This window comes from Saccostrea cucullata, unplaced genomic scaffold (assembly GCF_032062105.1).
Source record: "Saccostrea cucullata isolate Sc308-1 unplaced genomic scaffold, CSIRO_AGI_Scuc_v1 ctg2368, whole genome shotgun sequence".
Taxonomy (NCBI): Eukaryota; Metazoa; Mollusca; class Bivalvia; order Ostreida; family Ostreidae; genus Saccostrea; species Saccostrea cuccullata.
This window is the reverse complement of record NW_026932547.1, coordinates 106,810-121,398: the sequence shown is the minus strand read 5'-3', so window position 1 is coordinate 121,398 and position 14,589 is coordinate 106,810. Positions and strand designations below refer to the sequence as shown.

Genomic DNA, 14,589 nt, shown 5'->3' with positions numbered 1-14,589 from the left:
TATCCCCCAAATCAAAGACAAACCCGATACATTTTCAGTACAGTTTCGCTCTCCAATATTGCATGATAATAAATGGGAACTTTTAACGCTTTTGAGAAACATCGAAATGAAAGAGAAAGGAAAAAGACAAGTAAAAAGCAAACAACTGTTGAAAGTGATTTCTAGGCCAATGTTACGGAAGTCTTTCACAGCGCATTGGAAACCTTCAAAGGTTCGTAATGCTGTTATTCGTCATATCTCCTGTGTGTCATCAGACCGAGCATGGATCAATAGCGTAAACAGAATTAATTTGATAGATACAACGGGTAACCCCTTGTATTGTCTGAAAGATAAATTTTACATAAATTGTCCTCACACGGTGACTAGAGATGAAGATCTGATTTACTTAGATAGTTATGGTAACATCAACAAACTCTCTTTAAGTAAAGAAACAATACTTCAAGTGCTAAATGTATCAAAGCCTTGGGCAGTATGGTGTCTCTGCTGCAGTTCTTGCAATGACGATTTACTTATCGGAATGATTAAATTGGATACATTAACAGCTAAGATAAGTAGGTACAACAGTACAGGAGAAGAAATTCAACACAACTCAGGTCAGGTATTGTATGTTAATCCCAATTATATCACAGAAAATCAAAATGGAGATGTGATTGTTTCTGACCTTAAAACTGACCCTGACTACGGTGCCATAGTGGTTACAGACTCTCAAGGAACACACCGGTTCTCTTATACAGGGAGTGCAGTAGGATCGAAATTTCAACCACGTGGAATTTGTACAGATGCACTTTCACACATTCTTGTGTGTGATATATACACAAAGACAGTTCGGATGATTGACGAAGATGGTCATTTCCTAGCAGTGCTGATGACAGAACAACAAGAAATAGAATATCCATACAGCCTGTGCTATGATCACAAAACACATCTCCTCTGGGTAGGATCATCGAAAAATTCTAAAGTATGTATATTCAGACATATACAGAGACATGAATATCTTAGGGGTAATAAGTACAGGAACTAAATGATATCACTAGTAGAAATGAGTTTTATGAATTAATGCTGAATTTATGCATTAATTAATTGTGTTATACATAGGAGATATATACAGATGTGCAATTACGTATGTAACAGTGACGTTTTTGTCTGCAGATAAATTTGAACCTAGGACGTCTGGCTTGCCAATTCCATACTCTACTGATCACGATAAGGGTAAAACCACTGCCTAAAGCTAGTTGCATGGATGTATTTTTTTTAAAACTACCACATTGTCCGCTACCAGAAATAGAGTTTTCCTTACCTCTTTTTGAATGCCAACCCCTGTTGCGCTAAAGCTCTGGGATCAATCACTTTCAATCTCAACAGACTGTTTTGCTTTCTATTTGGCGCCAAATTTAAAGGTCCTTGATGGCTCTGCTTATATATATAATTTGCTAACAATCGACGTTTGAGCATGGTAAATGTTCGTTTTCTCCATTTTTCATGTAACAAAGACATGATTTTGCCACCAAACGGATTTGAACCTAGGACCTTTGGCTTACCAGTCCAGAGCTCTACAGATCGAGCAAAAGGGTTTATCATTTGTCCAAGCTAATAGGATGCCGTGTATCTTGCACTTAAACATACAGAGTAACTCATTTTTGTGATAGACAAACCTTTTTTTTTTAAAAAGGTTTGACATTCAGAATAAAGAAATATCTGTTTTTAGTATTGAAGGTTCATGATGAGGTATTCAGATTAAAAAATTCTTTTATTTTTGTAGCTCTCATTGCTATTCCTCAAAAGAGGTCTCATGAAAAAGGCAAATTCTTGGATATATGCATATTGTTGATGATCTTTCGTATAAATTGTATATCCAGTTGTGTTAAGTGAGAGGAATCTGAATAAAATGAATAGAAACCTTCGCACTTGTAACAATTTGTTTGTTTACAATATCGAGTTCATTGATATTATAAACTATTTTAATTCATAGATACGCAAGAGCATACCCTACGTATTCTTAATTCCTGAAGGAAACAAAAACAATGAATGCTCCAGCTAACTTGACCATAATATTATATAAAAAGAACATGTTTTTTAGGGTAAAGGTTGAAATTTCTAAGCATCAAAGATGAATTCATGAGATAAGGCTTATAATAATTAAATATTTCTAATTTAATGATAATAAATAATAATAATTATTAAACGGGAGATTTTATGAGAATTTTTAATTTAGGATTGTCACATACATTTGATGTTTAACCACTGAACCGTTTTTCCTTTTCATTAATCATTCACAAATATTTAAATTGGTGGATATTACATGATGAAAAATAAATACCAATGAATATATCCGTAATATCAGCTAATATTAACGTTAGTCAACACCTCTATGAATGAGTCTGCTAACAAAGAATCATTATTGTGCTTTGAAAAATGGGCTTCATGGTAGACAAAATACATGCTAGGCCAACGCCCTAATAAAGAAATAACAAGCAAATAGGGACAACGTCTGCGTATATTTATTTATTCATCCCAGATTGCAAACACTATATCAGCTTTTAATGTCAGCTTTCTATTAATTATGGGAAGAAAGATAACTGCAGTGAAATTTCTCCCACAGTATGACTCGGTACTCTATGTATTTAAACTTGATACTAAGACGTTAAACAATATTATAGATTGTAAAACCTCCTTTAATAGTGATAATTGCAGTTTTATTAACAATGATAACACCTTTGTTAAATCCATTTTTTATCTCAAAAAGATAAAATGTTGCTTAAGGTAAAGACCTTTTAGCAGTGGTAGTTTGCCGCTCATCAGAGTGTGATTTTTATGCAATGTAGAAACATATCTTTGTAAAATTTTAATTTAGCTTATAGATACAACTGTTCACTATATATGTCGAAGAAAGAATAACAAAATACGAAATCTTTCCTGTTTGAGTTTATGAAATTAAAAAATAAGAAAAATGTAAAAAAAAAATATCAATATATTTCAGGGCTAAAAATGTTAGTTCTATGGACACTTATTTATACTTTGATGAAGATATTTTTCTCAGTTCAGACTTGGGTTTATCTCGATGCCTTTGGACTATCAAATAGAATATATGTCGGAAATTTCTAATTAGCAAACATAGGATCTCTCATGATTTGTGGTTGAATACATGATTTGTATCCTATGAGTTGTGTTTTTTAAGAAAATCTTTTATTCACGAGCCTTGGCTTAGGGATAAAAAACTCAAACCGGGTTGGGTAAAAATCATATTCAACCACAAACCATGGGAGATTCTTTTAATTCAATGTTTTATCCAATGTGGGATATCAAAAAATATCCAATGAGTAAATTATCCACAGGATAAAGGGGTAAACATGAGGTAAAATGAAATATCAGTTTTCAAGCTCAAAAGTCCATTTAAGAATACAAATAAATTTTTGGGAGTAGAGCAATCATAGACATATAAAACATCAATAGTTGGACCAGGTGCCACGGTGGAATGAATATTCCTTGCAGACCGGCTGTGCTCGTTGTCATTATCGGTAAATAAAGATGTGTTAACAATGGCCTAAAATTAGTATAAAAAACGTCAGTTAGCACTTGACTTACATGTAATGATAGACTGTATTTGCTGGCGAGGTCATCGTTTTAACCACAGAACCATCGAAATGATGACTTTCAACGACACAGTTTTTATTCTTGTTTTATTACCTATAGTTTATCAATAATTTACCTCGTTAGAGATTGTTTCTTTGTAGAGCATGCTCTTGCTTATCGAATCAACTGAGAGGTATACACTCCGTATGCAGGTGATAAAGATATATTGCTGCAAAAAAGGTATATTGAGTAAGGGAAGTTGATGATTGAAAAGTGAAAGTCATCATGCACCTTTATCGTAAAGCTTGGTATATGTAATTAGAATATCATTAAGGACTTTTTTTTAAAAGAAACATTTGACTTAAGTAATAAGTAAACGAAATGTTTTTAACACATACACTGTATGTTTCTTTTTACATTTTAAAATGTATCTCCATATACTGAGTATTTTACTGGCATACTAAATTATTTTTAAAATACTTTTATATATAAAGTCATGTTGTTTTTAGAAGAATGTTAATAATACAACATAGTATCAGTAAACACGTGTAAAACTCTCTAAAATTTTCAGTAAATACATGTAAATCCTAACCATTTAACTTATTACATGTATTTCCTAAAACAGCCAGTTAATACATGTACTTACTGAACATGTTAGGATATACGTGAAATTCCTGATTACACATATTTATTATAACATACATAAATGTAGTAAAAAAAATACGATTACTGTATTTCATTGAAATATTTATTGCTTAAGAATAACTTGATTGTAAAATAATAGTCAAAGTTTCCTTTTTACATCTCTCTTTACAAACACCCTGTATTCTACAGGTGGGTTTTAGAAGTTCGACGATGCCTTAAAAGTTCTATATATCCTTCAGGTCAAGTAGGTAAATTGACACCATCCTGAAATAAAGTGGTATTTTCCTAGATATATACAAGTTTTACAGGTTAAATAAATATGCGGGATATTAATGGCAATATGCTGCATAATTATGTTAATATCCAACACAACTTTGTTTAAATTTAAGACAAATATGATTGAATAAGAATTGAAAAAAAATTAAGATTAAAAATAGTATATATTGCTCATGTAAGCTTCCCATATGAGACATACAATAGAATATATGCAGATAAAGAACAGTATTCAAGCTTAAAAGTCCACTAAACAATGCAAGTTGAGTAAACACGGGCCTTTAAAACTTTAGAGATGGGATTATCTGCCCTGGAAGAGAGAGCATCCCCTGCAGACCGGTTACACCCTTTGTGTGCTCCTAGTCATGATCTGGAAAAATGGAAAAACATGTTGAAAATTTAGTCTGTAAGTAATGGTCTAACAATTAGAATGAAAAACGTCAGTCGGCATTTAACTAAATTATTGATAGTATTTGCTCATAAGGTCATTGTATCGACCATAGAACTGATAATTTGAAATGAGACAGCTGATTTTCTTATTTCATCATCTTGTTTGTCAATAACATACCTCGTTTCAGAAATTTATCATACGCAGAACATTCTTTTTCGTATTAATGAACAGAGAGAAATAAATCCGGGGCGTATGCAGGTGATAAAGGTATATTAGTGTCTAAATACGAGAAGTTGACGATTGAAAAGTTAGTAATCATGTTTATAATAAAACTTGGTTGTTGGATTACCATTAACGTCTTTTTTCAGTTATATATTCAAATGTAAAACAACTTTATCAGACTCTATTGTTTCTTTGATTTCAAGCTCACCAGGATACAGTTGTATATCGCATGGTCATAAATACGGATATAACCACTGTTAATTAACAATACGTCTTCGATATATCTAAATGTCGAGTTGACGGCCACACATATTAAGTGATTTCTGGTTTTCACGTATAAGACTTTAAACTAATTCTGCTTCACATGGATACAACAATAGGTTTTCTTATAATGGATTGCAAATTGTACCCCCGGTGGATTCAATGGATTGTTGGAAGACCTGGTCTCCAAACACCACATACATATATTCAATCAAAAACTCAAGCATCTTTTTAATATCAACTTCAGAGTATACTTGTGTGTACAATCATGATGTTTTTGCAACAATATAATTGTAAATGACCAATGACAAGGTAAGTTAAATTACGAGTTTTAATTTTATTAAAACGCAGCTGTCAATGATGAAACTAAGCCGGGACTTTAATTTTTCATAGGAATTGTTTGAAATCAAGTTGAAAAGTCGTAAATATTTATGTTGTTAATTTATTCATATGTTGTTAATTTAAAATTTCATTTTTTTCTTTGCTACTGTAAATATTGTAGTGAGAAGTAAAGAAAGAGATCATTGACTGGAGCCCGCTATGTATCTTTTTTAGTAAGGATTTTCATGAAGTTTTGGAATCCGGTAGAGATGTATAGTAATCCAAATACAATATTGTTTGAAATATTTACAAACTTCAAAACGGACATAAGATTTTGAAGAATTTCCCACTTACTAAGGAAGTTATGGGTATAACTTTGAATACCACTTGTAGAATTTAATCCCAGTTCCTCTAAAATGCAATTTAAATAATGAGCCTTACAATCAAAGGCAATTTTGTTACCTGCTTTGTCACCAGAGACCGGTACATACTAATCATGTACGTAATCTATCTGATTCTTTTTTTCACCTCTAAAATAATGAACACAGATGGATCGTTTCAAACTATAAAAAAAATGTATCAAATTCCAGGGTCAACGAAAGTCATGTTTATATTAGAGAAAACACGAATAGTCGTATGTGAAGATAAATAACTTAAATCAAATCAGTATTGACATTACGTAACTTACAAGTTATAATAGAAATTACGTGTGCATATATTAGATAGGAAACGGCTTTCAATAGTATGCTAAATTCACTCTTGCTAAATTTCCTTTTTCATAGAAAAGGTAATACTAATCGAATTTGCAAACACAATATGTAAAACTGAAAAAAAACTTATTAATTACCATAAGTAATACATTTAATTTTAAGGATGACATTTCTTTGTCAAAATAATACCATTGTAAATACCAAAACATTATAATATTCTTTCTCGATTTCCAATCTCTGATAATTTGTACTTCTGTAGAATTTGATTCACTCATTTTATATTACATAAAATATACATGGGAGCAACTATATGTAACAGCAATAGAATAAATACACTGTATATACAAAATTTGTACGACTTAAGTTAAGTGGTTACGTACATGTAATGTGCTTGGACTGAGAACATCGATAAACAGTGAATGATACGTGAATGCAAGTATAACCCTATATATATAAGAATGTAGCCATATTTTTCCAGCAGAAAAAGAGGAATTCTAATTTAAGTGATTTCATATGCCATTTAGCAAAGAGCATTGACTTCTTAGCATTTCCTAGGTGTTTTTTTTTTTTTATATTTTGTTATGGTTAATTAACCTAGAAAGAAGCCTTTCGGAACTTCTCGATATTTTACTGTGTATACACTACTTTCTGTTGTGTGTATGTATCCAGAAAGATATCTTGTGTGCATGTTGGAAAGCGATATGAAAACTGTCTGCAGTTAATATACAAAATATAGAAAAAAAAATCAGAAAACAACAATTGAAAAAGGTAAGGGTATAACAATCCCGTTAGTTTTATTATTAAAATTATAATTTTTTGATTTGATAAGAGTGTTTACTACGTTCAATCGAAAACATTCATGCCCCACAGCTTTAAACTTGCATCAAAAGTTCACTGGATAAACCTGTTTATATCACATCTATCCAAGCGGAACGACGTATTGATAACAAAATATTATTTCTACATTTCAGGTGAAAATGGGTAGGACTGAAAAAGACGAAAGCCAAGACTAAACTGAGTATTAAATATGAGTGAAATGATGCGCACTTCGAATGTCTTGACTAATACGATAGCACCATTAGTTTTGACAATGAATAATTCAATAGACTAAACACTACTGTGCACTTCTTAAGCAGATCCATTTTTTAAGGCATGAAGTCCATTTTGTGACATTCTCAAGACCCATACAATGAAACTCAAGACCCATACAATGAAAAATTCGATTGTGCTTCTAGCAGCTTTCATTAACAACTTTCTGGGAGGTAGTTTGGGGTATTCGGCGGGAATTATCCATTTTGGACTGGTTGAAAAATTCCCAGAATCTCCTTCAGAGGTGGCCCTGGCAGGTGCTCTGTTCACGAGTGTTTTCTGCTTAGCTGGTGAGAAATCCGGTGACTAACCGTTATTGTACACCACCTTACTGATTCAAGTAAACCTAGCTAGTCATTGATATTCAATACAATGAATCCTGAAGATAGAAAATTTGAGTGTTTAAAATCTATAAAATCTATTATTAACATAATTATTTACTTCTAATTCAACTGTCAAGCTAGATAAGAATGTATAAAAAAGATTCATATTTCAGGTCCTATATCCACTTCGGTGATTAATACACTAACCTGTAGGACTGCTTTTTTTATTGGGGCATTCCTAAACTTTGCTGGCTTCCTTGTATCAAGTTTTTCACCAAGCATTGAACTTGTTGTAGTCTGTTACGGGATTATTTCGGGTATGTTAAACATAATTCAGAAATATTAGTCAAAATTAAACATTTTTGTAGGCACAATGTACTCTGTAGTTGTTTTGAAGGGACAATTTCTAATTATTTCATAAATTTCACATCACTCCAATTCACGCAGAAAGTTGTTTTAACTTTTGTAAATATAATATTTTGTGTTTCAGGAATCGGTCAATCAATGATGTATTCCGCCAGTGTCCTAGTCGTAGGATACCACTTCCATAAAAAAGTCAGTGTAGCTACGGGGGTAGTGGTGTCAGGGACAGGCTTGGGTGTAACAGTATTCCCCTTATTTACCGAGTTCCTCCTTAGGACATATGGAATTGATGGAACCTTTCTCCTTCTCTCAGCAATCAGTCTCCAAACTTGTGTTTTTACTATGTGCATAGGAATTCATGATATAGAAAGGGAGAGAAAAAAACCTCAAAAGTTCTCAGAGAGGTTGAAAGTAGTAGTTCATGACCTTAGGAAGCTTTTTTCTAATGGTGCCTTCTGTCTTCTATGCATCAGTATTTTATGTTGGAGTACAAGTTTGAATACATCTGTGCTTTTTCTGCCAGACTACTATAAAAGTACAGGTTCTTCAGAGCTGGAAGCTGCCTCGTTAATTTCTATCTATGGGATATTCAACTATTTTTCAAGAGTAATCATTGGTTTAGCAGCATCAGATAAACAAATAGACGGCAAAATATTGTATATGGGATCATATTTCATACTGTCCCTATGTACGGCATTTCTGCCTATGGTTGGGACTGCTTTTGCAGGGAAGATGTTCTATTCGATAGTGCTTGGGTTGTATTCTAGCGGAGTTTGGTCGCTCTTGACGACTATAACAGTTGAAATTATTGGTATCAAACAAACGTCAACAGCATTTGGTATTGAAATGTTGACGAGCGGAATAGGTTTCTTATCAGGACCTGTCATAGGAGGTATATACGAGGTATTCTGGTTTTTCATTCTTATTTAATATTTAAATGTTAATTTTATAAATTGATTTAATTCATTGTCTTGTTTTTACAGATAATATAAAAGAAGTTAGTGGAGGGTATTCTGTTGTATTTGGAATCTCTGGTAAGTTCTTTCCAGTTTTAAATGTTATGACATTATATTCTCTGATTTAGTATTAAGTACGTATGTTATATTGTTGTTTTATATCTTTGTATTGGTTTGAAATGTATTTCTAGAATTAAAAAATTCCATTTGACGGCATATATAGAAAAAAGAAGAAGGTACAGTTTCAAAACAAAGTAAGCCCAATATTTTTCTAAAATATGAAAGTGATATAAGAAAACAAAATTCATTCTTTCTAAATCGTAGAAATTCCCTGCAGCAAGAATCCACTAATCGTGTTTCTCATATGACTTCCTTAATGCTAATTGTGACGTTATTAACTTGTGCATTTTCCCGTATTTTCTTAAAAAGTTGCAGAAGACATCAATTTTCAGTAGAATTTTCTTTCAGAAAACATACTCTGCCACCGTCGCCCGGAAAGATTTTGAGATATGTGATTTTTCATAACAGTTTACATAATATATCCAAAAATTAAAGTGGGCGACGGTGGCAGACACTATTTTCTTAAGGAAAATAAACACAGAAATGAGTCATTTTGAGGCTTTTCTGCATGAAACTTAGAAATGCACCAAATTAATGACGTCATACTACCAGAAAGGACCTCATTCATGCCGTATTCTTTCATGATATATCATATTTATATACTCAACTATTATTAAAGCCAATATCATAACTTTTTAAGACCATTCAATTCTTAGGGCACATTAAAGCTCAATCTGTACCTTCTTCTTTCTTGGGACAAAGAATGCTATAGATGTTTTCTCTGAGAGGAAAAAATTAAATATACAATGCTTGTGTGTGTAAATATCATATTTTAACTTTTGTAATATTTTTTAACTAAACAATTGCATTCATCATTAAAGCATTGAATTCAATAAAAGAATCAATTCAAATGATTGCTTTCTATCGTTTTTCATTTCAAATTAAACATTTGCAAATGTAATAAAAAATTTACAACGTCTCCCAATTTCTCTATAGATAAACTAAATAAAAAAAAATTCAATGTTAAAAATAAATTAGCTTTGCCTACTTAGGATTTTTGTACATGATGGCTGGCGTGTTTGAAGTATTGATGATTTTGACAATGAGAAAATCAAGTGTTCCTGAGATGAATGAAGACCAGAGAAGAAGTACTGAGAATGAGAATACAATGATAGAGGATGGAAATGAAGAATCAGTCGAAGAGGACGAAAGAACGATATACATGTACATCGAAGAAAGACAAAGATTAAAATGAAGTACTTGTACTAGTATTAGCAACTGATTGCATTTCTTAACAACTGAGTCATACTAATACGTCTTGTTAGTTCATTATTTATACACTGAATTATAATTAACGACGGATTTTCCCGTTATTTCCCGATCATGACAAGGAGCACACGGCGGCTGTGACCGGGAATGCTCACTCCCCCATGGTACCTGATACCACCTCTGACTTTTCGGAAGTCCGTGTTTGCTCTATTTTGTATTGTTTTATGGATTTTGATATTGAATACTGTTCGTTATCTCCATATCCTTCTCTATTCTGTGTCTTAATGCTATATACCAGTGCGTTTTATCACTAAATACTTACCCCTTGCTGTGTGTGGGGTTTTGCAATCCAATGTAACATACAGAAAAAATATTGAAATATTTTAGTTTATAAAGTTATAAATAAAAAGGTAATTGCCATGTTGCAAATATTGGTTATGTTTTCTTTAAAAATAACCGAAGGCAAAAGGTCAATATAGAAAAACAATAAAATTGTGAATTGGTCTATTGATTTGGAACCTGATGGGGAGCTATTATACTGACAAACTAGGTATAATGTTCTATCATTAACATGGTAAATGTCCTACGGAACCAGGTTAACGATAACATGCTTTCTATGTGCTGGCAATGTAGTAAACAAATAAAAGGGAGAGGATTCAAACTCTGTGCATATTCTATGAACAATTCAAAGTTCCGAATATTGATCTTTATTTGGAATATTATTTAGCTTAAAACATTCACAACCTAAACAAAATTTTCTTTTAATATATTTTAGTTGTTACATATACTTTCAATGCAAATTCTTTTGAATTCTTCAAAATCGTTTCGGAGCGACTCTGTTATTATTTGCTACGTACATTGCCTGTATGTTGTGGGCATTCTAACTGTGGTGAGATATTATCCCGTGACATAGATTATTTTAACTGAATGACAAACCATAGAACAGTCTGATTTTTAAAATGTTTTTAAAGGAGACTCTAAACACTGCACACTAAAGAGTTCTTATATAGTTTTTTTTGCAGTTTTAGAGAATTACCCTTAAAAGTAAGACAGAAAAAATGGCTATTTACAGTTCATTACACAATTTGTAATTGATTAAAATATTCAGAGCATTATATTATATCAAGAATAAGTAAATGAATTGATTTTTGTTCATTTATTTTCCATATGTAAGTTTACTACAGTGATATCTGCTCACGAATAGTCTATCGCCTTTGAACATTTTTCCTGTCGAAACAGGGTTCCTTATGTTGAAAATTAACATAAATAGTCCCAATATGCACATCTTTATATGATATATTTTTCTTCAAGTTCAAAAAGCACTTTTTATTAGTGTTAAAAGCTTCCTTAAACCATGTGAAACGAGCTGTCATTAGCAAAGCATTTATCATCCGAACAGGTATTTCTTTTTAAGTCTTCATAAACAAGTTATTACCGAAATATCGGCATTTTGTGAGCACTTTTCAAATACAGGATATTATATAAAATGACATCCTTAAGAGAAAAGGGGATCCCGAAAGGGGACATGTATTGATAATGCAATACTTCAGAATGGTTGTTATTTGTAAAATACATAATGTATGAAATCCAAGTTTGAGGCATACATATTCCCCTTTTTATTTCACAACTAAAAATTGAAATTTTTTAACCTAACATGTTCCAGAAATAATCAAAATTTAATTTAAGTAGTGGTTCGGATCATTAGCAGGAAAAGACCTTTTATTGATTCTAATGTTCTATCCATGCACCCTAAGTGATGGGATAACCAGCTGAGAATGAGAATTTTAGCATGCAGAATTGCAGAATAGCAGGATTCATTTTTAGCATTTTAACCGAGGCTGCCGAGATCGCTAAAATTGAAAATCGATAGAATGACTTTCGGTTTTTTTTATACTTCATTCTTGATCTGCTTAACATTTTAGGTCCTTTTTCCAATTGCAACCGCCACTTTAATCAATATACAATAAGACAACTTTGTTCACTGGAGCATTCCTAAATTTTGCTGTCATCCTGATCGCAAGTTTATAACCAATCATAGAACTTGTTGTTGTCTATTAGGGAATTATTGCAGTTATGTTAAACGCAGTACAGTTAAGGCAACACATGAAAAAAATATGGTAATGAAGTCATAATGAGGTCTGACGTCATGACAGTTGCTCCGCCCTGATTGATCCATATAAGGAAATGGTGCTCAAAATAACAATTTACCGATATTTGCAAGAATTTGTAATAAACAGCAATATCTTCATGTTGAAATAGAAAATACTTAGTGATTTTCTCGTATATATAATATCATGTCTGTAAAAAAAATCTCTTTTTAATGTGTCGTTTGTCTGCATTCGGCTTCAGCCAAGCGCTTGCACTCGGTGACACGGAATGTTGTTTACATCTAAAAACATGACTACATCAGCTGAGATTTGCAGTGGATTTAAATGCAATAACCACACAATCTTAAAAGAAAATAGGGATAAAATAAGAGACACGGCATTGCTTCTTCCTTTTACGGGAATATGAGGACATTATTTCGGAAAATAGCAGAAAAACTGAGACGATATGCACCAGCTCCCTAGATCGATCACTGCACTGAAATATTCCAGGCCAGGTATGTTCAGATGTATACGCATATGTAGGTACATGTGTAGATCTACAATATGTAGACATGCTTTTGTTAACATAAAAACCCCAAGTGTGCTTATGTTCATTTCACATCATATCACAGTCAGTGAAAAACTGTAATGCAGTGCCTTGTGTGTAACCCCCCCCCCCCCTACTTAGTTGCACACTTTTTAGAATTATTAAAAATTAATTGCACTAAATATGTACTGAGTTCCTGTCAATTAGCTTATATTCTTTGAAACAATATGTGTAATAATGGAGGTCATCAGTAACAAAAATTTAAACTTAATTAAATATGTTTTCATTGTTTCAGTCAATGATTCAATAGTGAATAGGCCTATACAAGCTATGATGTCTTTTGACAGACAGATATACACAATTAAAAAAAAAAATATCAGTATCATTGGGTTGAAACATAGAAGCCCCACTTCAGTTCAGATCTATGGTTGTAATTTTCTAGAATTTCTAAAGTAATGAAAAAAATATTAATTTTTGTTTAGATTACATGTACATTAAATATTCATATAGTATTTTTTTCATTGTAGCTGTCAAGAGTATTAATAGGCTTAAAGAATGAATAATTAAATGAAAATGCATCATTTCTCCACAGGGTATGTATACTTCTAAAGCAATTCACATTTTTAAAGTTTGCATGTACTTTACATTTTTTACACTTTGGTAAAGGAGAAACTCATTTTTATAACACAATTTTTTTTCAATAATGGTATTTCCTCATTTTCTCCTATTTTCAGAATTCATTTTATCCACAAGAACATGAAGTGATGGAAATAATTTGCACCTGCCCAGCATTCCTATGCCTACAGCCTATCATTGGATTTGAAAAGAAATGTTTATTTAATAAATTTTCTAGATAAACAAAATAATTTGACTTTTTAATTTATTCACTGTTCATGTGTTGAAAAGGCCATTAAGATTTGAAAATCTGAACTTGCATACTATTTTGTGTGGAGGGTATTAATGTCCATAAAGATCTTATGTCCAGCATGTGCATTGTGTTTATTTATTTTCTAATAAAATTAAACAAAAAACCAGAAGACTAGATATCCCCTTAATTGATTAAAAATAGGATAGGGGACCACCATTTGATTCTGAGGGAAAGGGGGAGGGGGGGGGCGATTTTTTTCCAAATCAGATTTTTTTTTATTTTCATGTAAATGAAGGACAGATTAATATTTATTTCCGATTAATGAAATGAAGGACAGATTATTTATTTTCCCTTCATTGAAAAGTATAACATGAAGGAAATTGTTAAAACTCGGAGATCACTGATCTGCAAGTATTTATTTCTAAAATCCGCTACCCCCCCACCCCCCCACCCCCGGAATAAAATGGCTGTCTCCTAAACAAATACAGAAGTATAACTCAATCCTTTCTATATTAGTTCCTAAAACTTAAAACCTAGTTAATATCCCTTAATTAACAGTAAGGGGTCTGATTGAAAGCGATCGGGGAACATATGCAGAAAGAAAAAAAATATATTAACACAAGTTTGTGCAGGC

The 14,589-nt window shown here is 32.0% G+C and overlaps 1 protein-coding gene across 1 annotated transcript; it reads left to right on the top strand.

The window, feature by feature from the left end:
- Positions 1-7,596: 7,596 nt before the first annotated feature.
- Positions 7,597-10,439, top strand: LOC134235374 (monocarboxylate transporter 2-like). Its single transcript, XM_062717510.1, has 5 exons — positions 7,597-7,772; positions 7,979-8,122; positions 8,296-9,060; positions 9,152-9,202; positions 10,237-10,439. The coding sequence occupies exons 1-5, from the start codon at positions 7,604-7,606 to the stop codon at positions 10,437-10,439; spliced, it is 1,332 nt and encodes a 443-aa protein (XP_062573494.1). The 5' UTR covers positions 7,597-7,603.
- Positions 10,440-14,589: the final 4,150 nt, after the last annotated feature.